A 25852-nucleotide genomic window follows, 5' to 3' on the forward strand; every position below is an offset into this window, starting at 1 on the left:
AAATGTGAGCACTTGGAACAGCCCCGGTGCTGCTTTTGGGGCGCAAACAGCCCCAGCTCAGTGTCCCCATCCCCACCTAAGCACCCAGCATCCTGGTGTGTATTGCGCCGCCCTGGCACAGGGGATCCATCCATCCATCCCAAAGCCACCCGCTCCCTCCCGCCTGCATCACCCCAACACAGAGGCGAGACATGGGCTGTAGCAAAAATGTTTAATCTCTCCTTGATGCGTGTGTTTTATTTACAAGTACTAAATCTGAAGACCATTAAAATAGGAAATAGCAGGATATTTACACGCTCAAAGGGCGGTCGGCCAGCCACGCTGGCCTGTTGCTTCAAGTCTGAAACAATCACAGAAAGGTCATCAGGACTCCCGATTATTATCATTATTATTATTATTATTATCATTACTATCATCATCTTTTGTCCCCCATTTCATGTTTTAAAACTCTGAAATCTCTGCCTTTCACCGGGTCTACGCTCGGTTTCCCGTTGCTTTCCTAAAGGACAGCTCGTTGTGCGCTTTGGTCGGGAGCAGGGAGCCCAGGGGGGATGCCACCATCCATTCCCCTGCTCCCTGTCCCCCAGCCCTGGGGGTGACACAGGGCTCCTGGGGACACCGGGGATGCTTCCAGGCTGGACTGCACTTGGGTTTGAACCCCAAACTGAAAAGGCAATGTGAGCAGAGGAGGGCAGGGAGGGACCCCAGGAGCTGCACAGAACGCAGGCTCAGGGCTGGGGATGCTTCACCTTATGGGTGATACCACCAGTAAGAAGAGTCCTGGGACTGCTTCCCAGCCTCTCCCTGCCTTTCCCAGTCCCTAGGCAGGGTTAGACAGAGACGGCCAGCCCAGCCAGGCTGGGGGGAGGAAGGACAGTCTGCCTGGCACGATTAAGGACACTGGGCATCATCACATGAAAGGCAAAGGTAGCACCAAGGAGCACCAGAGGCTGCAGGCAGCATTGCAATGCCAACCTCACCGACAACCACCACCCATCAGAGAGCAAAGGGACCCTGCAGGGGTGGGGGGGTACTGGGGGCATCCTTTGGAGGAGCAAACCACAGACACCCCAAAGCTGCACCAGGAGGAAGCCAACGGGAACCCATCTCCAGGACCACACCACGGGCTCTCAGCATCACTGTAGGGTGGGAAGAGCCAACCCACAGCACAAGGGGAGCCTGAAATGCACAGCTACACCACAGCACTGCCAGCATGACCCTCAAGGACCTCCAAATCCAACCTGGGCCCACCATGGCCAAGAAACTCACCTGCCCCTCCAGCCTGGCCAAGGGAGCACCCACAGAATCCCAGGATGGATGAGGGAAGGGACTACCACATCTGGTCCAACCTCCCTGCTCAAGCAGGGTCACCCAGAGCACACAGCTCAGGGTTTTATCCAGATGGCTCTTGAGTATTTCCAGGGAAGGAGACTCCACAACCTCTGCAGGCACCTATTCCAACGGTGCCACCCTCACAGGAATGTTCTTCCTTATGTTCAGGTGGAGCTTCCCACAGCATCACTGCCGGCAAAGCATCAGGCCAATAAACTCTGCTCTTACAGTGCTTCCAACCCTCGTTTGTCAACAAGGAACGCTCTTAGCAACCCACCTTCACCCCTCCAACCAGCAAAGGCGAGGGTCCCACCATCCCCTCTCAACCAGCACAAAACCCACACCTTTGGCTCCCTCAAACCAAAGCTCCCCAAGATGCTTTCACCACCGTACCAGGCAGGACCCATGCTGCTTTCAGAGACACTTTAAGGCCACCTCTCCCCTTCCACTGGACCACAACAACCATTGATGCACAACCACCATCCTCCAGGCAATATCCAGGACCTCCTCCAATGCCCTAAGGAAGCAGCTTTGGGACAACCTCGCACCAAAGTGAGCCCCAAGCATCCCTCTGCCCCATGGCAGAGGGTGTGCAAAGTACCCCCAAGGGGGATGCTGGCAGGCGGCAGTGCCCACTTACAACTGTCCTTTAAGGCTCCCAAATACCAGCGTTTGAGATGTGAACCTCTGAGGACTTTTCTTTTTGCCTTTTTCTTTTGATTCTCTTGGACAAGAAAGTGACAAATTAATGTGAAACGAAATGAAAAGCAGGTCTAAAGAAAGCTCAAACAGTCAACACTTGGGGGGGTGGGGGTGTTTCATAGGGTCTTTTTTCTTCTGTTCCTTAAAAAGATCAACTCAGACTAAAATCTAGCACAGTCATGCAACAGCCCACAGCTCTCAGGAATCCAGCCACAGCTCGGGGATCGGAGGGACACAGTTCTCACTTCGTCTGCAGACACAGCTTTGTTGTTGTGGTTGGGTTTTCTTCCGTCATCCCTTCGAATCAGCATCTTCTTCCGTTCCCTCCTTCTTCAAACGCAACCAAAGCGAACAAAATCACAATGGAACGAGAGACGTGCAGGCTTCAAACGCTTGTTCTGCGGGGTGAGAAAGGCTTGGAAGCATCTTCCAGACCATTTGGTATCTTTTCTTGAGTCGTTTACTTGAAACTGGCTGTGTAAATTCATTTCCTAGTTATATTGGTTCCAATCCCCTTCAGTAACTATACAGCACCCCACTGGGGCACGAGAATTAGATTGTAACCACATATATATATATACACACTTTATTTTTTATCCTTTTTTTTAATTAAAAACTTCATTATTTCTCCCTCTCCCCCCCCTTAACTTGAGTTTTAAGGGAACGGACAGAAATCAACTGGGCTTCTTCCCACTTGGATTTCGACAGCCACTCGCTCCTGGCAGAGTCTGGCTCCGTGTGCCATGGGCTGGGCAGCAATGGGAGCTCTTGGTACAGGAAAGGAAAGGGTTTTGCTCATGGTTTTGGGAAGTTTTTGGTCACCTGCTGCTGTCTGGAGCAGCATTCAGCACCTTTGCATCTCTGGAAAGCACAAACCTACAAGGATCCGACATTCCCAAGGGGGTGGCTGAGGGAGACCACGGGGTTCCCACTTGAACCCCCCGGCAGGATGGAGGTGGTGGAGGGGAGAGGGGGTGACAGCGAGGAGAGAAAGGGGGAGAAGGAAGGAAAAGACAGAGAAAGAAAGGTCAGTCTGGGGCAAGAAGTCCTGTACACACGTGGGCTTCCTGGGTAGACAGCCCCATGCAGCCGAGCATCCCGGTCCCTCAGTAGGGTGGCCACCCGGAGGAGTTTGCCATGGGGATCATGGCTGGGAGACACTATGGACCTGCCTCCCCTTTTCCCCAGGGATCTGGTCCCTTCCCCAGCATCAAGAAGATGATGGGGAGGAAGAAAACATCAAGAGGCTTCGTTAAGGCTGCTCCAGCACCAGGAGATCTGCCATAAACCCCAGGCTGGCTCTACATGACCCCTCCAGCAGCCGCCAAACCTTGGCATTGTCCCATGGGCAGCACTTCCAAGACCTCCCCACAGCCAATGGGCTGGGAAAACAGGGATGAGCCCAACAAAACACTGACCAACCCATAGTGATCCGCTAGGAAAAGTAAAAGTCAACCTTGGGATCCCCCTTCCTCTCTGACTCTGACCTCCAGACCCATTCCAACAGCATTTCAATAAGAGCATCTAGTCAGCTAACGAAATTCCCACTTTTTTTTTTTCCTATTTTTTGTGTTTTTCCACACTAAACAACATTCAAATAAAACATGGCACAGGACGTAGTTCAGAAATACCAAAGCTCAGGGATTCCTCCCTTTCCTGCCCACCCCAAACCTCCCCAGCATCACTCCTTTAGCTTAGGCTTTAAAACCGTTGTTGTTAGTTCATTGCAAAAATTTAGTAGAATATTGGTGGTTTTTTCTTTTTTTTTCTCTTTTCCCCTCCCGTTTTTTTGTTATTTTCTCTTTAAATTAAAAATTTTGTCTCGTGTAAATTGTGCAAATGTAGCAGTTAACACTAGTGGCAGAAGGCCAGAGAGAGAGAGAAGGGGGAGAGACAGAAAACCAGAGAGGAAAAGGAGGAGGAAAGGGGTTGGACAGCAGGAGGAAGGAGGGGAGAGCAAGTCAAGTACAGTAAAAACAGGAGCCCACCCCCCTCCCTCCAATCAAAGCAACAACAACATCCCAAAGCCATCCTCAAGCCCCGCGGTCCCGACCCTTCGTCCTCGTGGGCTCTGCCCGGGCAAGGGATGCCCAGCGGGTCCATGGGGCAGGCAACCCCCTTCTCATCCCCCTGGCATCGCCTCTGTGCAAGGTCCCTGCTGCATCCCAGTTGGACTGGGGGGTGGTTCGTGTGTGGGTCAAGGGGGTGTTATCGCTGCTGCCGTCGGGATGTGGGTTGGGGTTTGATCCTCTGGAGCGCGAGGAGGTTTCCTTGTTCGGTGGTGGGAAGCGTGCAGAGAACTCGGCGGCTCCGTGGCTCCGGCCGGTCCCAGCCCCAAAGTCTTCTCCTGGCCACGGATGCCCTGGTCGGTTCCGTGCTGCCGCCGCTGCCCCGGTGCTGGCTCCGCGCCACCGCCGCCGTCTCAGCTGCTTAAGGCCATTGTGTCGATCGCCTGCTCCAGCTTGCTCCTCAGCCGCTGCCGCCGCGCCTGCTCATCCTTCTCCAGCGCGGCCAGGATCTGCAGAGGGGAGGAGAGAGGATGAGGAGATGCCTTCCTACACACAGGGTCCTCGTTGTCGTGGATCATCACAGCACGGGGATGTAGTCCCATAGGAAATGGTGTGCGTTTGTTCCCATCCCCAACAGGGACAGGAAAGGGGCAAAAGAGGCACAAAGTGGAGGGTACAGCACTGAGTGCTGCCACCCCACAGACAGCCTCTCACCTGCAGTAACACCAAGGACCTGCTTGATACTAATGAGAAGCCAACTTGTGCATGGGGAAATGCTGAAAACAATCATCCATCACCAAATGGAGGGTGAACCCCAAAACCAAGTCAACGACACCTTCCCATCATGTCCACGTCTCCAACAAGCCTGTACCATCCTAGAGAGGCAGGGGGTGCATTTCAGAGACCACAGTCAAGCCATAGCCTGGCTCCACAAGCACAAAAAGACCAAATCCATGAGGTTTCAGCTGCCACCAGGGGTAAAACCCCACTTATCTCTCCCCATGGTGGGCAATCGGGGGTACTGGGATAATGGAGTGGGACACCAGATGGATGCACCAGCAAAGCCTGCCTCACTGGGACCCTCAGTCCTATGCAAGGAGAGCACCCACAGACACCCAAGGCTGACTTTCCTCCCTTGAAAGCCCCTTTCTCTAAACAAGCTCCTGTCTATGATGACAGACCAAAGGATGAAGGGATGGTCCCCTGCCCCAGGCTATGCCCCAAGGGCTGGGGCAGGATGAGGCTCCGAGCGAGGAGAAGGGGGTCATGAAGCATAAGCCAAAGGGCCGGCTGCCCTGCCAGCAACAGGAGTCTCGCCTGACTGATGTGATGCCGGCAGAGCAGAGAAGCTGATTTATAAAACCAAACCTGACACAAATCTCATCTCCTCGGGTGAGCTGGTTGGGAGAGCAAATTTTTGCGCAATTAAATACCAAGGCATCCGTCAAAGGGGACTTGATTAACCATTTCATTGGCTGCATAATTGGAAACAAACTGTTGTATAATTAATAGACTTTCCAGGAGGCAGGCAAAGTCCATCAGGAGCCCTACAGGTAACTTCTTAATGGGGAATTGGCTCCCTTTGATTAGGAGCTGCGGCAGCACCGGCGGCTGGGGAGCAGCACTGCTGTGTGTGCAGCATCCTGCTCTGCCATGTTCCAGCCTGTGGCCATGGCACGCTCCAGCCCTGTGCCAGGCTTTTTGGGATAGGAGCAGGCTGCTCCCTGCCTGCTGGGGCACTGAGGGATGCTTGATGGAGAATCTCTCCCCAAAGGAAAGGGGAAAGGTGCATCCTGACACCGGCATCAGCTTTTGACAAGGGGAGAATTCATCAATGAGAACCAGGCACTGATTTACCTCCCCTGGCAGCAAGGACCCTGCAGTGCAGTTCATAGATGTGGCTGCCCCATCCCTGGCAGTGTTCAAGGCCAGGTTGGACACAGGGGCTTGGAGCAAGCTGCTCTAGTGGAAGGGGTCCCTGCCCTGGGCAGGGGCTGGAACTGATGAGCTTTAAGGTCCCTTCCAACCCAAACCATTCCATGATTCTAGGATTCTGCCACAAACCTCCTACCAGGATCACTCCCCACCATCCATCTCTGCAGCCTGTCAGCTGTCATGCTACACATGGAATAAAATAACTATAATAACACACAGAAATCAAACCCCACATGCCTGAAAGGTGCCTGAGCTGCAATCAAATGAGACTGGTCTGAGAAGTGGAAGAGAAGCCTATTCCCCTCCTGCCTCTCCTGATCAGACAGCTGTGTATCCCGGGATGCTGAGGTGCCAAAAGGGTCACAGCCTGCCCCTGCACCGATTTGCTCCTCTTATCTCAGCCTTACCGGAACAGCACCAAAAGGAACCTGTGCTGAGCATAGAGACAGACCCAGGTCTGTCACCTGCTGCAAGGAGCCAGGACCAGTGATTACCACGATGCAAGAACCCAAATGAAAATTAATTATGATTTTCATTCACAGCCAATGACAGCACATTATTGCTCTGAACAACAGGAAAAATTATTCTCTCCCATTTTGCATCAAAGAGGGTGCAATCGGGCTGCATATAATTGTGCTTAATGAATGAAAACAAACAAAGGGAACAGCTGCCATTTATTAATCCCATTACAAATAATAAGAGAAGTTCCTGAGAGCTGTGAACACACTTGTGATGCTCCGAGAGCAAGACACTCAACAGATGTCAGGCTGCCGTCAGTGGGCAAGAAGAGGACCTGTGCCCCTATACAGCATCTCATTAATGCCCTATGGTCCCATCCCAGCTCTCACCCAGGACTTGGAGAGTCTATGTAAAGCTTGAGGGACAATGGCTGAGGGATGGTGGCTGCCACGCTCCAGGTCTAGGATCCTCCAAAGTGCTCCTCTTCCACTCTCACAGTGGACATAGAGCTGTCATACAAACTGTAGAACCCCAAGACTCCTTTGCAGTCAACTCATCACACAGAGCTACGGGCGCTTCCAGGATGTGCCATCCCAAGCTGGCTGAGGAGTGGCACAGGTGTTCCATCAGCATGACCATGGAATCATGGAATGGTTTGGGTTGGAAGGGACCTTAAAGCCCATCCAGCTCCAAGCCCCTGCCACGGGCAGGGACACCTTCAACTAGAACAGGGTGCTCTAAGCCGCTACCTGGCCCCATCCAACTTGGCCACTGGTCATCAGTACACAGCCACCAACCCCACGCTGATCACCACACAGCACCTTCCCAAGCACCAGGGTTTCCTCCCATCCCTGCATCCAAGACAGATTCTCCTTCTTCTCCTCACTCCTGCAGAGCACAGGATCCCACATGGATTTTGGCCATGATGGTCCCATCATGGACCTTAGACCCAAGGGCCAGATCTGCTATAACCAGCCTGTGGACTACCTAAATTCACACATCAAAGAGGCACTGGGAGATGCCTCTTGGGATTGCTACAGGGTACAATGGGGATCCCATTTCCTCTCCCAGCTCTGAGGAAGGAGATATTCTTGCACTCTATCACCTAAATAAGCTACTGTTCAAATGCAGTCGTCAATCCCATTTATTGGGACAATAAACCCACACTATCACGTTATATCTATAGATCCATATTTTACTGTAGTTACATATTTCATTGCTTTAATAAAAAGATGCTGGATGTGGATCTGAGCAGTGCTTTACGAAGTTAATTTGTATAAATTACAGCAGAGGGGGTTTTAACCATTCTTCCTGATGTTCACAAAGCACTGAGGAGGCCACCACATCCTCCAGCATCCATGGGGAGCAGAGCCAGATACTGCCTGTATTCCATGGCATTGGTACAGCTGCAGTGCCAGTGGATAGGGGAGAGAACACCATGAAATCTGAAGCCCCATGGAAGTCATGGGTAGAAAAACGGTGTTTTGTACAGTGCTCACTCAGAAAATATGGGAATGAAGCACTGCCTGCTCCAGTGCCTGGCTCCACACCTCCCAGACCTTTCCATCCCCACCAGACCAAGCACAGACACGGACTAAGCTGCTCTCCTGCATTCTGTGGGGTGTTTTTCCATAGGGAAAAGCATGGGACTGCAGGAACACAGGTAAAGGGACGTGGCTACATCTTACCTCATCCTTGTACTTGGTGATGTAGGAGTAGATCTCGTGCAGAGCGCTCATGCTATTGAACTGGCTGAGGTGTAACCGCGACTGCTCCGCCAGGTACGCGCTCATGTCCTGGTCGCTGATTGCTGGCATTTTAGCTATATCTGCATAATATCTGCAGGGGGGAAGCAGGAGAAGGGGTCAGAAACAGGGACACATGGAAGGATGGGTCCCCACCACGACACTCACCAAGAACAGCCACTGCAGAGGCAAGGTGAAGAGCCTCCAAGCAGTGGCATGCAGCAATCACCTGCTATAACACCACTGCTCATCAGGAGGTCTCCAAGAAGTCCATGGATGGGTCAGCATCATTAGGAACATGCTCCTGATGGAGCAGCACCCAGCCCAGCTCACCATGCTGGGAAGCAGGAGCTGCTGCTCTGAGGGATTTCCCATTCTCTCCCAAAACCACGTCTTTCCTCTTTCCTATCTCACTGGCATGTTTTGCCATCAAACTGCACCCACCAGCATCATCCACGCCTGCAGCAACAGGCAAGGCCTTGCTTCTCCTAAGGCTGCTTTGATTTCAATTCAACACTTGGTGCATGAACACCAGACGAATTCACTCCAGCCCTCTTAAAAAAGAAACTTTCCCCACAGCAAATGAGCCCTGGCTATTCCCACCACCTGGAATTGCAGAGTGCCAAGTCTCCTCCAGGTTTGCGTTACTCCTCATGGCTCCTCACTCAGTGAAGTTTCTGGTGCAGTGATTAGCATCATTAGCATCATCAGCTGAACGCTGAGATGGAACAGAGCTGAAGCACTTGGGTAGGAGCAGATGGCAGTGAGACCACTTGAGGAGATGAATGCAGGGATCCACTCCATCCCACAGCGCTGAACTCACACAGTGCTAAAGTACTGGGGCAGTTCTACAGGGAGGCTCATTCACACCCAGAAAGTGATGTGAGAGGTTTCCTGGATGCTGCCAAGAACGCAGTGGTCTGAGGTGAGGATCTGACTAAAGCAGGCATCAGGAGAACACCTACACCGGTACTGAGCTCACCCCCAGTGACACCTCCTAAAGCTGTCAGCACTTCTGCCTGAGCTGAGGAATGTTAGGGACAATTTGCCCAACTCTTCCCCACTCCAGCCAGCAATGAAAACCCATAGAGTTCCTCCTGGCCACCCTTTAACCCTGTGAAGGCCACTGGGGAAGGGACTCAAGGGAGAGAAAGGTCCAGGAGAGATCTGCTGAAGAAAGCTTTTGTGGCTGCCACAGGATGCCCAGGTAATGTGCAGCGGTTTCATGTTCTGGGTTTTATCATGACACAAAGGACAGCAGGAAACCAGCATTTCTGAGAGCTGGGCTGGATCAGCCTGGAGAAGAGAAGGCTCCTGAAGGGGGGACCTCAGAGCAGCTCCAGTGCCTAAAGGGGCTGCAGGAAACCTGGAGAGGGGCTTTGGACAAGGGCCTGCAGGGACAGGCCAAGGGGAATGGCTTTAACCTGCCAGAGGGGAGACTGAGATGAGCTCTTAGGCAGAAGCTCTTCCCTGTGAGGGTGCTGAGGCGCTGGCACAGGGTGCCCAGAGAAGCTGTGGCTGCCCCATCCCTGGCAGTGTTCAAGGCCAGGTTGGACACAGGGGCTTGGAGCAAGCTGCTCTAGTGGAAGGTGTCCCTGCCCGTGGCAGGGGTTGGAGCTGGGTGAGCTTCAAGGTCCCTTCCAATCCAAACCAGTCTGGGACTCTATGGTTTTAACAGCAGCTCTATTTGAAGGGCATCTCCTAGGTTTCTCTCCCAAAAGGATAATATGCCCAAGTGCATCAATTTGCAATCAGTAGCATTCAAACCCTAAACCTTTAACACTGCATTAATTCAGTGGGGCATGAAAAGATCTCTCATCTGCTAACCGTGAAGGTGGAGGGTGATGGAAGGAGTCAGGGGACCTTCTCTTCTCCCTGCTCCCCAGCACAGTGACAGCAGCCCAAGCACTGCCTCAGAGCATGTATTCTCATGAGGATGCCAGGCGAGATGCTCTGATGGATGAGAGATGGGAAATGGTAATTTCAGCAGAACCTGTATATATTGTCATGGTGAAAAAAAGGCTTCTCCAGTCCAAAAGTGACTTCTCACTGCTCTTTGAAAGCAGCCAAGGGAGATGTTAGCAATTCCCCAGTACAGACCAAGCTTTTACACCAGCAAACATCAGACAGCCTAAGGAGGCTGCTTTTAGCACCCCTTGAGCAAGTCAAACATCTCTTACAAGCAGTCATTGCAAGCTCATTTTAAGAGACAATCACAAGAAAACATCATCTCCCAAAGAAGATCGATTTCTGCAAGCATCACTGTAGTCCCTCTTCAGATACTTGCCAAGAGGAGTCCTCCCAAAGACCCAAGTCCCCTAACCCACACACATCCTCTGTTAAGTCCTCCAGGTGAAGCAAGGAGCTATTGCTCAATCTACTCACCTTTCTACCCAGCTCTTGTAGTTGGGGATGTCCTTGGCATACAGTAGTTTGTTGGAGGGAGAGTCTTTTCCTAGCTTGTGCTCAGAAGTTGAGCAGGAGTCCATGAATGTCTGAGCCACCACGGATAGGCAGGCATCAGTAATACTGTTCTTGTGAATGTCGAACACAAACTGGGGGTTCTTAATCACATTCACCCAAAAACGTAGAGGTAGACTGAGGAAGGAAGGAAGGAAACAGGGGTCAGCATCTGAACCAAGCTCTGCTGGGGCACACATCACAATACATACCTCCGGATATAGAGAAGGTGCTCTCCATGACCCAGAATTGGGCACGCTGCTTTTCCCAGCATCCCAGGGATGCAAACATCCCGGCCATTCCCCTCTGCCCAGCCCCACATGGCCACAGCTCTCCATTCCTCAGCACTGCCAACATCTCCAAAGGTAAACCAGGACAGTGCAGATGTGCAGCTTCTCCAGGGATCCACTCGTCCTGAAGAGCCCGGGCTGAGCCCATGGGTCAGACCAGTCATGGTCCCCTCCTCTCGCATCCATACTCCCTTTGCAGGCGCCGTGTGGCATCTCACACATCTCCCGTGTTGGAGGAGGGAGTTAACTGGACTCCTCAAGGGACTCATTAGCACATTTAACACCAGAAGAGAATTGAGACAGCCTCAGATGCTGGAAATAAAGCTCTCGGCTGTGGAGGTCTCCTGGCCAGCCACTGACTGGATGTTTGCTGCATACTGACACGCATGCCACCCTCTGTGGCTCCAGTTCCCAATCCCGCTGCCCCTCTCCTCTCCCAGGAGAACCTCAGGGCCTCCCCCCATCAGGAAGCCTCTCGGCTCTGTCATTCCTCAGCACCAACACCCAGCAATGCTTTTTATCTTAGACAAAACACACTTCATTCCTCAGGACTTTCCTAATGAGGGTACCGGGTGCATGTACATATTTCATTTGTGAACGGAATGGCCTCAAGAAATGAGCTCCACACGTCGAATTAGCACCCAGAGATAAGCACAGGCATTAGTATGCAGGAGCCTGCATGCCCAGCCCCTGTGGAGTGGGGCTTTTTTATCCTCCTTCGCCTTTCACTCCTTCTTTTAATATAGAAAGCCGAGTTATAAATCAGTTCCAAGCACTTCTGCGCTCTCACATCTCCCTTTAAAAATGTTTCTTTTCCTGCCCTGCTAATTGCCAACAGTTACTGAACTACACAAAAGCAATTTGGCTGCCATTTAACAAATGCCAGACACGGGAATGTACATACCCACCACCAGAAACAGCGGGACCAGAGAGATGGAATCAGTGAGGCAGCAGCAAAGAGTAACGCCAAGAGAGGGGCTTGGGGAGCAGGAGCTCCAGCCCTGGTCCCAGCGTGGCACTGGTGGAGGTCTCATCACCCACTCCACCCTGCTTCGCCATGGACGATGCTGAGACAGCTTTACACTGACTTTGTTAGGGCTGAGCAATGGGAGGGAGTGTGGAGACACCTCTAGGACAGGCGAGATGGGAACTGGGGCTGGCATCTCAGATAGAGAAAGCCTTTGCCTAAGGTGAGATGGGAAGGGAGCTGCTGGCTCCAGCCATCAGGGGGAGAGTGTGGCTGGGATTTGGGGATGGAAGGGTGAGGGAGCGTTGCATTCCTGGGATTTTTGCTGCTGCAGGAAGGCATGCGAGGGATTTACCCACCCCCGAAATACAGAGATATGGGCCTCTCGTGTCCTGGATCCATTCCAGAGACATATTTCTGCTGCCTGCAAGGCGGGGTTGGAAGCACTGTAGCTGTGATATCATTACCCCCCTGTCCCAGTACCCCTCTCCATTACCAGTTACTCTTCCAGGTGTGCCTGACATCGTAATCATTGATCTGATGCTTATCAGCTTGTTCATCCAGGAAATCAAACATGTACTTGATGGCGAGGGGCAGCGCGCTGCCACGATGTGCTGTGCTGAAGATGGTCTCAAACAGGTCATCCACGAACTTCTGCAGGGTGCCCTGAGGAGGCAAAGAGAGAAACACCACTCAGCAACACCCAGCACCAGCAGGGAGGTGAGACTTAAGTAGAGCTTGGCCTTGAAGGCAAATTCACTTCTCTTCCTACCACCTGGAAGAGAAGCACAGTGCAGTCTGTGTAACCCTACAGTGGTTTATACTGGGAAAGACACTGCAGTGATACCTCCTTCACTGCGTGATCTCACATGCTAAAAGCATACAAATGGCATGAATTACCCAGAGAAGCTGCAGCTGCCTCATCCCTGGCAGTCCTCATGGCCAGGTTGGAGCAACCTCCTCTAGTGGAAGGTGTCCCCCTGCCCATGGGAAGGGTTGGAACTGGATGAGCTTTAAGGTCCCTTCCAACCCAAACCATTCCATGCTCCTATAAAGGAACTTATGGAGAACCCAAGTCCCTGCCTTTCCCCACTCAGCAGCTGTCTCTGGGCCGTACCTTGGTGGCCAACAGGCGGGTCAGGTAGATCTCAGAGACCATCTTGCTGCCCCGGTCGCCCTCGCGCTGGTCCATGTGGTCGTGGTTCTTCACCAGGTGCCAGAGCTTGGTGCCACTCTCCAGGTCGGGGGTGATCATGGGGGTCCGGGAGCGCAGGCTGTCGGGGCTGCTGGCCGTGCGCAGCATGCTCTCTGCAACACCGAGCACAGGGGATGCTCACACCCTGCCCGCCTCCATCCTGACACCATCCCCATCATCCCCCTTCCCACCGCACGTCATGGCTGTGAAACGGGAGCTTTGGGATCAGCCATGGATTGGGAGCTCTGGTGGGACCATCCTCAGTCTACCGGGCTACATGCAAGGCTACAGGGGCCAGGACCGTGGTGGAAGGGATTCTGCATGCTCCCAACACACAGGTCCCAGGATCACAGATGCCTCCTGTGTCAGTCTGAGCTGACCACACTATCCCCTTCCAAACCACGGCTGAAGCACACTCGCCAGCGCATTCACTGCAGTCCTCAACTCTGCTCATTTAGGCGTAAAGCGTCCCTAATTTGAATTAGCCTTCAGGGGGATTAAAGGGAGGGGACCCCGTAGCAGCAGCCACAACACCCCCATTTCACCCCCGAGCCTGACACAAAGAGATGCGCTGAGGGCATCTGCTCCCTTCCAACACCAGAAATGGTGCAGGAGAGCTGGGGATTGGAGGACCCTGTTCACGAGAGCCACAGTTAATGAATCACCTGCCCTGTGCCTTGGTCTGCCAGCCCAGCCCGGCGCTGCCTCCCCTGCCAGCACAGCGGAGGGTGCCCCTGCGCGCTCACCGTATCTGCTGAGGGACTTGGTGAAGGTGGAGGAGTTGGAGATGTTGTACGCTGAGTTCTGCTTGGGCACCAGGGCCACCGAGGAGCCGTCCGTCACCTGTGGGCAGAGATGGGATGAGCAGGGGAGAGGCAGCAGGGAGAAACCAGCCCGGGGATGAAGCTCCACTGCATCCCACCCAGGGACACCCATCTCCAGCAAAGGAGATCTACATATCCACGTCTAACAGCTCATGGGAAGGGGTCAGACCAGAACACACCAGACTCCTTGGTGTGAAAATGGCCAAGTAAGATCAGAGCAGGAATCAGCCTCTGAAAGTCCTAGAGATACTCTGTTTAATGTCTTTCCTTGAATGGAAGGACGTCCTTGAATGTCCTTCCTTGAATGGAAGGACGTCCTTGAATGTCTTTCCTTGAATGGAAGGACATCCTTGAATGTCCTTCCTTAAATAGAAGGACATAAACACAGGTTTATGTTCAAGTTATGGAACTTTCCTGTTCCACCAGGAAAGTGCCTGAAGATCTCCTGGCCATGAGCATGGAGGAGCAGCACAGTTTGGAGACCCAAGCCCAGGCCCTGACCAAGCTGAGGAAGGAGAAGAGATGGCTCAGGCTCAAGGTAGCTGGTGTCTGCTCAGTGCTCTCCACCATGGACAGCCTTACCTGGTAGTGGGCCAGGGTGTTCAACCTCTTCCAGTCATTGTCGATCTTTGTGGTGACATCCTCATCCTGCAGGATGATCCGGGCCATCCTGCCCTGCCGCCACTCTGTCCCCATCAGCAAGAAGGGCCCGTGGTTAGTGGGTGATAGGAGCCAAGCAAGGTCTGGGTATCAACAGAAGAGCCCTCCCACCACATTCTGAACCCCAGGACTGATGGCTACCCACATGGTGCTGGGGAAAAGCTGTTTCCAAGTCCCCAAGGAAAGACAGCATCAATGTGACCCTGGCAACCATTTCTTTTGCTTCTCTCTTCACCATTCTCCTGCCCCTCCTTTAAGAACAGGGCTATAAACACTGTTCTCCCCGTTGGCCCTCAGCCACCTCAAGCCTGCAATCCGGAACACAGCCAGAGCCAAGAACGCTCCACTTCCCAACCTCTCTACTGGCAGGACCCACACTTTCATGCACAGGTCCCCATAAAATCAGTGCTACCAGCACAGCAGAAGTGGACTGGAGAAGCACAAATGCTCTGGTCCTGCCAGGTACCTGAAGCAGATGTGGATCAACCTGTTTTAAACAGGGGCTTTGACACTTCTGCTCCTTGTCGCATCCCTGCTCCCCCCAAGGGCAGTGCTTGGCCCCTCTTACCCAGGTCCATGTCTCCGGCTTTGGGGCGCTGGGAATAGGGCACCCCCTTGTAGACAGCATCCAGCAGCTTCTCCTTCACCTGCGTGATGGTGTCGCAGTTCAGCACCTTGACGGGGATCTCTGGGGCGTTCTCGTTCTCGGGGTTCACGCAGTTGAGGGTCTGCACAGCACAGGGGGGCAGAAAGACTCCAGTGAGAGGTTGTGATGCACTGGCTGCAAAGGCAGGTCTAAGGACATGGGGCTACAGCTGTGCATAGCCCACGGCTTCTGCCACCTCTTGGGCTGCTGTGGGGTGGCGACCTGGCACACCCCTGCTCTGCCTTTCTCGCCACCACCTTCAAATCTCCAGCTAGAGTCATTGAATGGTTTGGGTTGGACAGGACCTTAAAGGCCAACCATGAGGTTTGCTGGCAGAGGTGAAGAGGGGGACTGAGTTCATGTTTGGCTTTCTCAGCTCCATGGCAAGGGCAAACCTTGCCATGCAAAGGACCCATTTCTGAGATGGGCTATCACATAGAGAAGGCAAGAGGCACCTCAGGGATGCTGCAGAGGAGAACAAGAGACACACCACTCTCTGCAAAGCTCTCTGGGTGCCTCCAAGACCTTGTTAAATGGCTGGCCCTTGTAGTGCTGGCATCAGTACCAGTGAGGCTCCTGCTTGCACTAACCAGCATTTTGTAGTCAATCTGCTGCCGGATCAGCTTGTCTTCACTGAGGGAGTAGCGAGCCTCTCCTGTGATGGCATCAATGGGTCCCTTCTCCATCTGCTGCTTGATGGCGCAGTAGAGCATGAAGAGAGGTTCCCCAGCACATTCCTGCAGGACAGGGGATGGAGAAGAGGAAGAGGTGAGAAGGTGCCAGACACCAGCTCTGCCTTTCAGGAACCACCACTGTGTCAGGAGCCTGCAGTGGCCCTGCAGCATCAATTCCAGGCTAGTGAAGAGCAGGTTGGGTCTGGGGACTGTGTGTATGGGTTATAGCCTGTATCTTTTGAGCTGGTCCAGCCAAGAGAAGCACCAGAGGACTGGAAAGCGCACGGTGCAGTGGGACAGCCTGGGGGCTCTTCCCAGGTACCATGATGCAGCTCTGGAATCTGCCAGGAGAGAAGGTCAAAGGAGGTTTCTCCATAGGATGCTGGGCACAGCCAACCAGAGCCACTGGGAAGGAAAAGCAAACGAACAACTCATTGACAACCTTACCCCAGATTCCAGCTGATGGAGGCGACCAGGCAATGCTAAACCTGCAGCAAAACCATTTACCACCTACGTGTCCCCACCACCAAACCCCTATAGTCAGAGCCAGCAAGAGCCACCTCACCATCTATCTCATAGGTAGGAGGAAAGGAAAGGGAAACTGGAGCAGATTCTTCCAAAGAGATGCTGGAACTGCAGCAACCAAGGCACAGCAAAGGCCCCGCTGAGATTGGAGGCACCAAGCAGCCGCAAGTTGGCTGCAAGTGAACACCCTTTCATCACCCAGGGCCCAAACCTCTCCGCTGAGCTGCATCCCAATGAGCCCCTCCAGATACAGGCATCAGCCCTAAGGGACTAAACCGGGTACAATGGGAGCAGAGAGGCCAAGAACAAGTCCCCAGCAGATGTAACCCCCCGGCCCTCATCCCTCCCTCCCGGCCGCCTCCCAGATAAAGTGTCCTTTGGTGCGGAGTGCGGCTGCTCTCCCTGTCACCATATGCTGGTAGCATCTCGTTAGCATCTGCGGTAATTAAAGAGACAGCTGCTAACGAGCAGGAACAGGCATACATCATCCCCAGCCTCCCGACAACACGCCTGCCTTTGGAATTAGGTTTCATTTGCAAACTTGGCTTCATTAAGTCAGCTTGGAAACGCGAGACACCCAAGGTGGGTGTTGTGCTGAGCATCACTGGTGAGGCAGGAGAGTGGGGCTGGCCAACGAGTGATGCTCCCACAGCACCCTGAGCCCACCCTCCAGCCACAGGGGAAAGGCTCAAGTTGCTTCTTTCAGTTGCTTGTAAAAATTCCTTGTAAAACTTCCAAGTGTGTGGAAGTGGGATCGATGGATGGATGGAGGAGAGCTGGGAGCAGGGCTCCTGCTCACATCTGGCACGGCTGCTCCTGTCTCAGCCCATAGATTTCCTCTCTCCAACCAGGCATAGTCACTGTCTCAACATCTGCAGCTCTGCAGGATCCCCACTAGGAGAGGTGGGATCGGCCATGGTTCTACTTCAGGCATCACAGCATCGCCTCCTCCACTCCTCACACACCAGTGGAGCTGATGGGGAATAAATCTCTTCTTGGATGCATGGACAGAGCTGGCCCTATGGTCTCCCATGAGGGATGGAGGCACCAGAGGTCCTGGTGACAGACATATCACTCCACTTATACCATGTGGGCTTCTGGTGGTTCCTGTGTGCCCCATGATCCTGGTCTCCTTCTGACCTGTTGGTCAACTGAAGCAATCCAAAACCTCAGTCCCAACCTCTCTGTCCCCAGCAGCTCTTGAGGACCAGGGCCAAGACACTGACATGGGTCACAGCTCAATGAGCCACTACGGATGAGGATGGTTTAGGGTTCATCCTTGACAGAAACTAATACAATGAACAGGAGCTGCAGAAACCAGCACTGGGCAGTAGCCCCAAGATGCGCTCCATTGCGAGAGATACAGGAGGGGACCACCGAGATGGGTCTGGCAGCCCCACAGGTTGATGGAAGGTAGCCAGCCCCCAAACACAGCCATGCCCATGGTGCCAACCCTGATGCATGCGTTGGGAGCAGGCTGAGGCAAGCCAGCCATGCTCAAACTGTCTTATTGACTAGATCTAGCTCATCAGGCACCTAATATCCTGCATTTGTCAGCACTTGCCTCCATTTATCCCTCTCTCTTTCCCCGGGGTGTCTCATTAAGAGTCTGATAAATGCTACTCCAGGGTCCCTGTGGAAGAACCAGCCCTCACTGGCTCCCCACACTGCTGGCCCTGGGCAGGGGGGGCTATCCTGTCCCTGTCCCCATCCCTCATGCCCTGTTCCAGGGAGGTTTGCTGGGAGCTGATCCAGCTCCTGGACGTCCTCCTGCCTCATTCACATGGACCAAACCAAGGTCTGGTGCAACCTCCCCGCTGGCAAACTGTCTGCTGTGACATCTCTGTGGTTGGACACCACAGCCAAGGACTATAAAAAGCCATTGTACTGGTCCCATCCCCACGTCTCTCTCCTCCTACTCCTTATCCTCAGTCCTGCCCTGCACTGGTGAAATCCCCAGAAGCCTCTTTTAAGGAGGACAGGACAAATGCAGGACAGAGGTGGCACATGAGCAGCTTCTGAACATGGTGAACATGCCCCATCACTTCACCACTTGCCCACACGCCCAACCTAGGACAGGCCAAGGGCATCAAGTCCCACACACAAACACAAACACAACATCCCCAGACACCACTGTGGGCATTTGGATGCTGTGCAGCAGCCAAAGCCCAACCTTGTCCACTTCAAGGAGCCTTAAGGGTGTTTATAGGCTACTCCTGCCTATCCAACTGACCCATCTGCCAGCATCCTACCTTACCCCACAGGCAAAGCCCCAGCACAACAGGGCAGCAGGAGGTCTGACATCTCCCCATGACCAGCACAGCTCTTCTTCTCCCCAGCCCTGGAAAGCATCTCTGCTGCACGCTCCAGCTAGATTTGTACAGATAGAGGCTATCCCTCGACAGAGGCAAAAAGCCAAGTGCATGTAAGTGATATTATAAATCACCTCTCGCTGATGATCACTCGAGTTGTGCACAGGCTCTGCTCGCTCTCATCTCTTGGCTGGAAATGGTTCAAACTCTCTTTATCTTAATGAGGGATGAAATCCCACCAAACCTGCTGCGTGGCACCCAGCTTCGCTGCACGGAGCATCCCAAGGAATGGCTCTGTTCACTGGCAAAGCAGCAGCAGGACAGCAGGCACCATTCACCCACTGGGTCCAGAGGGTGGAAGCACTGGTGCTGGTGGAATAAATGTTCTCGATACGGGATGGATGAATCAGGGGTAAAAACAGCCCTGGGGCTTCAGCATCCTCTGCTGCCATTGCGATGAAGGTGGGAAAAAGGTGGATTCAAGCTCTGCATCCCCGTGGATGCACAGTGAAGAGAGCTGTGTCCTGGCTGCCAACACGCCCCATGGGGTGTCCATCCCCACCAGGGCACCTTTTAGAAGGGAAACAGTGATAGAAACACTTGAGGGAAACAATCCCCCTACTGCAGAGCCTCAGTGTCAAAGAGATGAAGGAAAAGCAGCAGCTGTGCACGAAGAGTGAAGCACATCCAACTGCAGCTCAAACAGGCAGAAACATCCTCCCATCACAGTCACATCTACAGAAGGACAAGCTCCAAGGGCTTTTTCCTCCTGAGTTACACAAACAGAGGCAAGGAGGGAGGAATGGGAACTGCTCCAAAGGGGTTCAAGGCTCAGCTGAGTTGCTTCAGATTTATCCTATCTCCACTATGCATTAAGCAATTCCAGTCTGGATTTCATTTCTCAATCTCAGCTATTTCTCCAGAAGGAGGCCCATTATCACGGATCACATCTCAGAATCCCAGGATGGGAATGGAGATTTGGGAAGTGACAGCTACTCTGGGAGGGAGCAGCAGAGCATCACCCCAGGCTTTGGTACCCCCTCCCTGCCCACATGGGGCTGCCATCCCTTCCCAAACTCACCTTCAGAAACTTGTACAGCAGGAACGTGAACCAATTCGTCAGCATCTTCTCTGCCACCGACTCCGTCCTGCAGGGAAGGCAGAGAGCAAAGCCATCAGCAGGGGATATTAAAGGGCTCTGATCCCACCTGCTGACACCTCAGCCTTGGACTACAGCTGAATTCCTTTTGTCTATAGAAGGGGTCATCCGGAAAGGGAGGAGCCTCGAAGCAACGGGGCACAAGCAAACAGCAAAGCTCTAGTGGAAAGGGTGCCCATCGTCAAGGCTGAGGGATGGCAGCCCTCCAGGAGAGAGAAGCAAATTGGTCTCCAGTGTATTTGGAGAACCAGAGAGCCAAGTACAACCTTGTCCCATGGGATTTAACCATTTCTTGACTCCATGGTGGAAATCCGGGTCTCTGTGTGTCTCCTCAGAGTGGGGTGGTGATGTAGCAGCTTGCAGTGTACAATGCTGCAACCACCAGCTCCAAAAGGAGTTCAAAAATGGATCCGTGCCTCTCTGCTCTCAGAGATGCAGCTGATGGTCACAGATTGCCCCTAGTTTCCTAAAGCATGGTTCAAATGCAGATGCCACCTTGCTCCATAAGCATGGAAGATTCAGGGGAGTTGGCTGTGTCTGTCTGGGACCACCACCATGCAGATGTGCACAAGAAGGAGAGCAGGATCCCATGGGATGAGCGTGAGATGCGATGGGTCCCGACAGCATGGGGGGTGTGTGCTGGTACTGCAGCCAGGATGGGCTGCATCAGCAGGAGAGAGGGACACAGGGCTCGGGTTCCTACAAGGACATCTTATGGTGTCTATCTGCACCACAGCCTGCTCTCAGGGCCATAAGACTGATACTCCCCTTAACATGTCCATTATTTAAGTGCCTTTCACTCCCTCTGAAGTAAACCCCCAGCCAGCCCTCACCCTCTGGGTTAGGCTTCCTCAGCTTATCCACCCATTAACCATCACATCAGCCGCTTGCAGACGCAGATGCTCCTGAAGCACCAGCAATACCAACAACCTCAAGGACCTTCCTGCTGCACCAGGGGAAGGGATACAAACAGGAGACTCAAGGAACCAAACCCATAAGGAACCAGAACCTCAGAGCCACCAGAAGGAGTCCCACTGCCCAAGGGCAATGCCATGCAGCAGATGGGCAAGGAGCAGCTCCCAATGGCCAGATGGCTGGGATAGGAAATCCATTTTGCCTGTTTATTCAAGCTGACTCAGGGTCGTATGGTCCCTTCCATGGCTTTCTCTTGTGCTAATGGGGGCTTAGACCTTTTTGCCCTCCCTGGAATAGCAGAGCCCTCCTTAAACCATTAGGGGATGGTAATACCTGAGCCTCCAGGGAAGCCTTTCTGCCCTGCTGGGAAAGATTAATGCATCAAGGGGAAGGAAAAAGGGAGAAGGGACACAGGAAGAAAGCCATGGAGGGGTATACAGAAGCTATTCAGCAGATATCCCCCAGCCCAGGACCTTTGTGACAAGGCTGTAACACTCATGTGAAGTGTCATCATCCAGGCTCCGGTGGGTGTTTGCCTTTATCCGCAAGAGAGCCAGATGCCACAGCAACAGGGGATTATCCAGTAACAAAATAAACAAGTAAGAGCTCTCCCTACTCAGATCAATGTTAATCCAGTGCCCTGGGCAGTGAGCACACCCTCAGACCCAGCAGCAGGGCTAATCAAAAGGATGGAGAAGCCCTCTAGGCCATTAAACATCACCTGGGGACACACAAGCAAGATGATGGGGACCTCGTCCCTGTCCTAAGCCTCCTGCAGCTCCACCAGGATGGGCCCTTGAGTTCTGTCCCTGTGCTTGTCCCATGGCTCAGCCACTGCAGCTCCTGCCCTCCTCAACCTGACTTTTATTTAGATGTTATTGATTTAGTTCAGGAGCTGGAAATGCAGTTTAAGTATTCCAGTTAAACCTGGTGTCATGGAGGGATGATAAGAAGAGAAGAGCCTAAGGATGCGCTTGGGAAGCAGGGATGGGGTAGAGGGTCGACACTTCCAAGATCCCCCCGCTCACCCAGGCGGCCACAGGTCTGCTCTGCACCCCATCTCTGGCACTTGAGAAACTAAGGTCACCCTTTTAAATGTGATAAATGAAGCAGAAAGAGACCAGCCAAGGGAAGGTGGCTGGAGCTGGGACCAACTCACATCTGTGTCTTCTCTCCAGGGCCAGGCACACAAAAACCAACAGGCTTTGTCTGATCTGACCATGCCACCCATGAACATTGGCTGATGGCTGAAAGATGCTCTTGAGGCTTCCTGGTAACAAACCAGCCCCATGGCTCTCCCCTGGCCCCACAGCACCTTCGCTACAGGCTGGTGGCACCGGGCTGGTGAAGGCGGAGATAGGGAGGCACAGCAGTGCAAAGGGAGAAGATGGCACAAGCAGGGCCCCAGGCTGGGCTGGTGCAGCTTATTAATTGTTTTTGTTCGGCTCTTGGTGTATCTCTCAATATTCATCAGCCCGTGATGAAGGAGAGCTCAGAGCTATCATTAAATATTGATGGGCCAGGCTTGGCAGGCTGCCTCCTGCTCGCGCTCCTCCCGGCCCCAGAGAGACTCCTGGATTGGGAAGAGCTGCTTGGCTTTCCCAGGAAAAACCCTGTGTGCCCAGCAAGGTGGGCAAGCCCCAAGGAGGCACCCATGCAAACCCAAGAGCTGCCCCACATGCTGAGAGGTGTGTGTGACCACTGGTCCCATGGAGACGGGAAGGCATCACCGCGGCTATACACACCGGCATGCATCCTCACTGCACCGACCTAGCTGTCAAGCATATTGCTCCCTTCCTTCCCAGACAACACAAACCTCCATGGGCCAAACTAGAGCAAGAACATCCCATGGGTGACTCCTGAATGTTGGGTCCAAGTGGTCCCACATCCCTTATACTTGCACACAGACAGGCAAGGAAATGCTTGACAACAGACCACCAGCCAGCACCAAAGCCATCACTGATGGCATCCCCAATGACACCAGCTCAGAAGAGCCTGGGCACTGTCCCACAACTCCTACCCCCCCAGAATGGTCCCTCACCTCCTCAGTAGCAGCTTGGGGTGGTTCTTACTCTCCAGGTTCTTCTCAATGAGGTCGGAGAGGAGCTGTTTCAGCACACCCGTGGCGTACTCCATCTCGCCCTGCAGTGCCGTCATGATGAGCGAGGCCACGTTGCCGCGGTCCCGCATGGAGAAGCTGCGCTGAGCCTCCAGCGTGCGGATGAAGGTCAGCAAGAAGTGCTTCTTGTTCAGGAGCTGCCCAAAGAGCGTCAGGGACTTCTCCACGTTTGCCTGGACCTGCAGGGATAGAGCAAAGCTGGGAGATGGGCACGAGCAGGAGGGCAGTAAGAAGGCGCTGGGCTGCACAAGACGCTGGATTCACACTCATCCCACAAGAGGAAAAGATGAAAATGGGTCAAAAAGCAGCTGGATTTGCTCTTTTCATATTACCAAGCTTCCTATTTGGTGATGAACCCCGGTTCCCTCCAAAAGTATTATCTAGTTTGTAGTACCCCAGCATCAGGTTAATACAGGGCATCACTGTATATAATGTACATACATTCACACACATCTATACAAAGGCTCTCCCACACATGTGCAGGCACATACACTAACTTCTATCCCATAACCACACACTCTTTCTCTCCCAAACACACACACGCACAAATAGTAATTCTCAATTTCAGCTAACAAGCAGCTCAATCCCCACCCAAGGCACTGCAACACATGCTCTGGGTATTGCACAGAGAGCAAACATCTCAACCCTGAGCTCCACCACCAGCAAACCCACCTCATTTTGAGGGGCTGGATTTCAGACAGGGAAGGAAATCACAGAAACTCCACTCCAGACACAGCCTGAATCATTCCCTGTCCTCTCAAGACATTTAAAGGTGTATTTCTGGCCCTACTTGACCACGCAGGACCCAGCAGGGATGGGGTTGGGATGTTCTCAACCCCACGCTGCCATCGTCAGCACAGCTCTGGTCAGCCCTGACCACATTCCTTATCAGAAATGAACATTTATACAACACAGTGTTTTCCCATTGGAAAAGATGGTTTCCTCTGAAGAAGAGCCTCGCTGTGGCAAAAAACATCAATGGAATAAGTGAAAAATTTCATTCCACATCAGTATTTGGAGACAAAACAACATTTTTCACTTCAAAACACCAATTCAAAATGAAGAACAGGGTTTTGACACATCAAATCACTTCACTTCAATCAAAACTTTGGATCGACACTTTTCCCTTCAGCAGAATTCCTCATGGGTTTAACTTCCCCCTCCAAAATATTCCTTCCCATTGGACAATCCCACTGTTTTCCCACCCTGACCTTGCCAATTCTGCAATAGGAATCCCCAGGTGCCACCATCACCCCCATCACCCAAACGCCTGTCCCAGAGCATCCCCAAAGGATGCTCTGCCTCCATCCTCAGGGTTCCCTCACAGCAAGCACATGGGTCTATTTCCCTTAATGCAGCTCAAGAATAAGGCCCTGCTAGGAACAGAAATGCTTTAAATTAGGTTTTCCCAGAGCCTCTCCCTCCAGACCATGCAGAGACCTCAATGCAATAATGCTGGAAATTCAGATGCCTGAGGCTCAGCAGCATTGCCCAGCAAGCTCCCTACAGGGATACAGAGGTGCTGGGCAATTCCTCAGCATGGGAAGACCCAAGAGCCAGCTGGAGCACAGTGGCTGCACTGGAGACCTACCAGCCCCACCAGTATAACTGATGCAGAGAAATGGTGCACCCCTATCCCTGTGGGCTGCTGGTGCTTTGACAGCCAAGCCCACACAAAGGTGACCACAGAGCAAGAGGACTTCTCCCTTCAACAGAGCAGGAGGATCTCAATAGGATGGGGAACGGGTCCTGTCCAACAGCCAACAGAGCAGGAGGATCTCAATAGGATGGGGAACGGGTCCTGTCCAACAGCGACCATCCCATTGGAGCACAGAAGGACATGAAACCCCATCACAAGCAGCACAGCAATGCCTGAGGCTGTCGCCTCCCTGGTTTCCCTGTGTTTAACTGGCTGATCATTAGCAGAAATAAATGAACAACACTGAATTAAATATTTCATCAGGCTTAAACTCCTACCAAGCACCAAAACCTCCCCCTCAAACCCTAAAGAGAAAGGAGCTGGTCCCGCCAGCCTGATGCTCGCTGCAGATTAGCGTGTGCGTGCGCAAGCGCCGCTTCCTTCCCGTCACTTGCAATAGCTAATGTTACACTCGGAGCAAAGAGACAAATAAAAGCAAACCTGATTAAATTATATGAAGCTTACACAACTGTAGTTGCTTTATTTAATCTCTTTTGGGGATTTGGTGGGGTTTTTTGTCCCCCTTTGCAACTTTAACCCCTTGTTTCTCACGCCAAGCTGAGCTGGCATGCTCATTCAAATGGGATGTTTTGAATTAGGAACTGGAAGCAGACAAACTCCCATCCAGCCTGTCGCAGCCAATGCAAAATTCCCCCTCTGATACCCTTTGTGATACCCTTTCCACCCCTCCCTCTGTAGGGAAAATCCTAAAGAGCAAGAGCAGAGGTGAGAGGAGAAACAGGCGTTTGCACAGGCAGGAAGGGCTGCACCCCAGGGAGAGCTACGCTCACGCTCAGAGCATCCGGAAACCCGAGCTGCAAGGGGAAATCCATGGAAACAAGGGGAAATCCATGGAAACCGGGTCCCCACTGCCCTCCGGAGCTGGGATTAGGGACCAGGGAAAGAGAGCAGGCGGAGGGCCAGGGCCCCGCGCCGCAGCCACGCTGGCGTACACCAGCAGCACGTGCACTTGCAGTTGGTAAGAGCTTGTTGTGTTGTAATTAGTGACCGTGCATCTTGCACCAGGGCCAATTACTTCTCCTAAATACATTGTGAAGCCCCCGTCGACATTAATTACTGTGCCGGGTCAGCAGCGAGGGGAAGCTGAGGTCACCCCCCCCTCCTTTCCCTCATCAACAGCGGCCTCAGCAGCCCAGCAAACGAGAAGCCAATTGGTGTGCAATTGCATGCACTAAATGAAACAGAGGTGGGGAGGCCGGGAGAG

At 53.0% G+C, this 25852-nt stretch overlaps 1 protein-coding gene across 2 annotated transcripts in view; it reads right to left on the reverse strand.

Moving 5' to 3' along the window:
* Nucleotides 1-2604: 2604 nt before the first annotated feature.
* PLXNA1 (plexin A1) overlaps nt 2605-25852 on the reverse strand; it is a 91828-nt gene continuing 68580 nt past the window's right edge. Inside the window, exons 21-31 of one of the 2 annotated variants that reach the window (XM_057417512.1) lie at nt 22851-23107; nt 19817-19883; nt 15815-15961; nt 15147-15306; nt 14501-14604; nt 13841-13937; nt 13017-13207; nt 12396-12565; nt 10568-10780; nt 8126-8276; nt 2605-4552 (exon numbers count right to left, since the gene is read on the reverse strand). In XM_057417512.1, coding sequence (XP_057273495.1) covers nt 4457-4552; nt 8126-8276; nt 10568-10780; nt 12396-12565; nt 13017-13207; nt 13841-13937; nt 14501-14604; nt 15147-15306; nt 15815-15961; nt 19817-19883; nt 22851-23107 — 1653 coding nt within the window. In that variant the 3' untranslated portion in view covers nt 2605-4456. Of the gene's footprint in view, nt 4553-8125; nt 8277-10567; nt 10781-12395; nt 12566-13016; nt 13208-13759; nt 13938-14500; nt 14605-15146; nt 15307-15814; nt 15962-19816; nt 19884-22850; nt 23108-25852 lie in introns of both variants that reach the window. The other variant, XM_057417511.1, reaches the window with a different exon arrangement.

The sequence above is a fragment of the Pezoporus wallicus genome, unplaced genomic scaffold, assembly GCF_028554395.1.
Source record: "Pezoporus wallicus isolate ANWC-B61680 ecotype Strahan unplaced genomic scaffold, APGP_CSIRO_Pwel_v1 contig_8542, whole genome shotgun sequence".
Lineage (NCBI taxonomy): Eukaryota > Metazoa > Chordata > Aves > Psittaciformes > Psittacidae > Pezoporus > Pezoporus wallicus.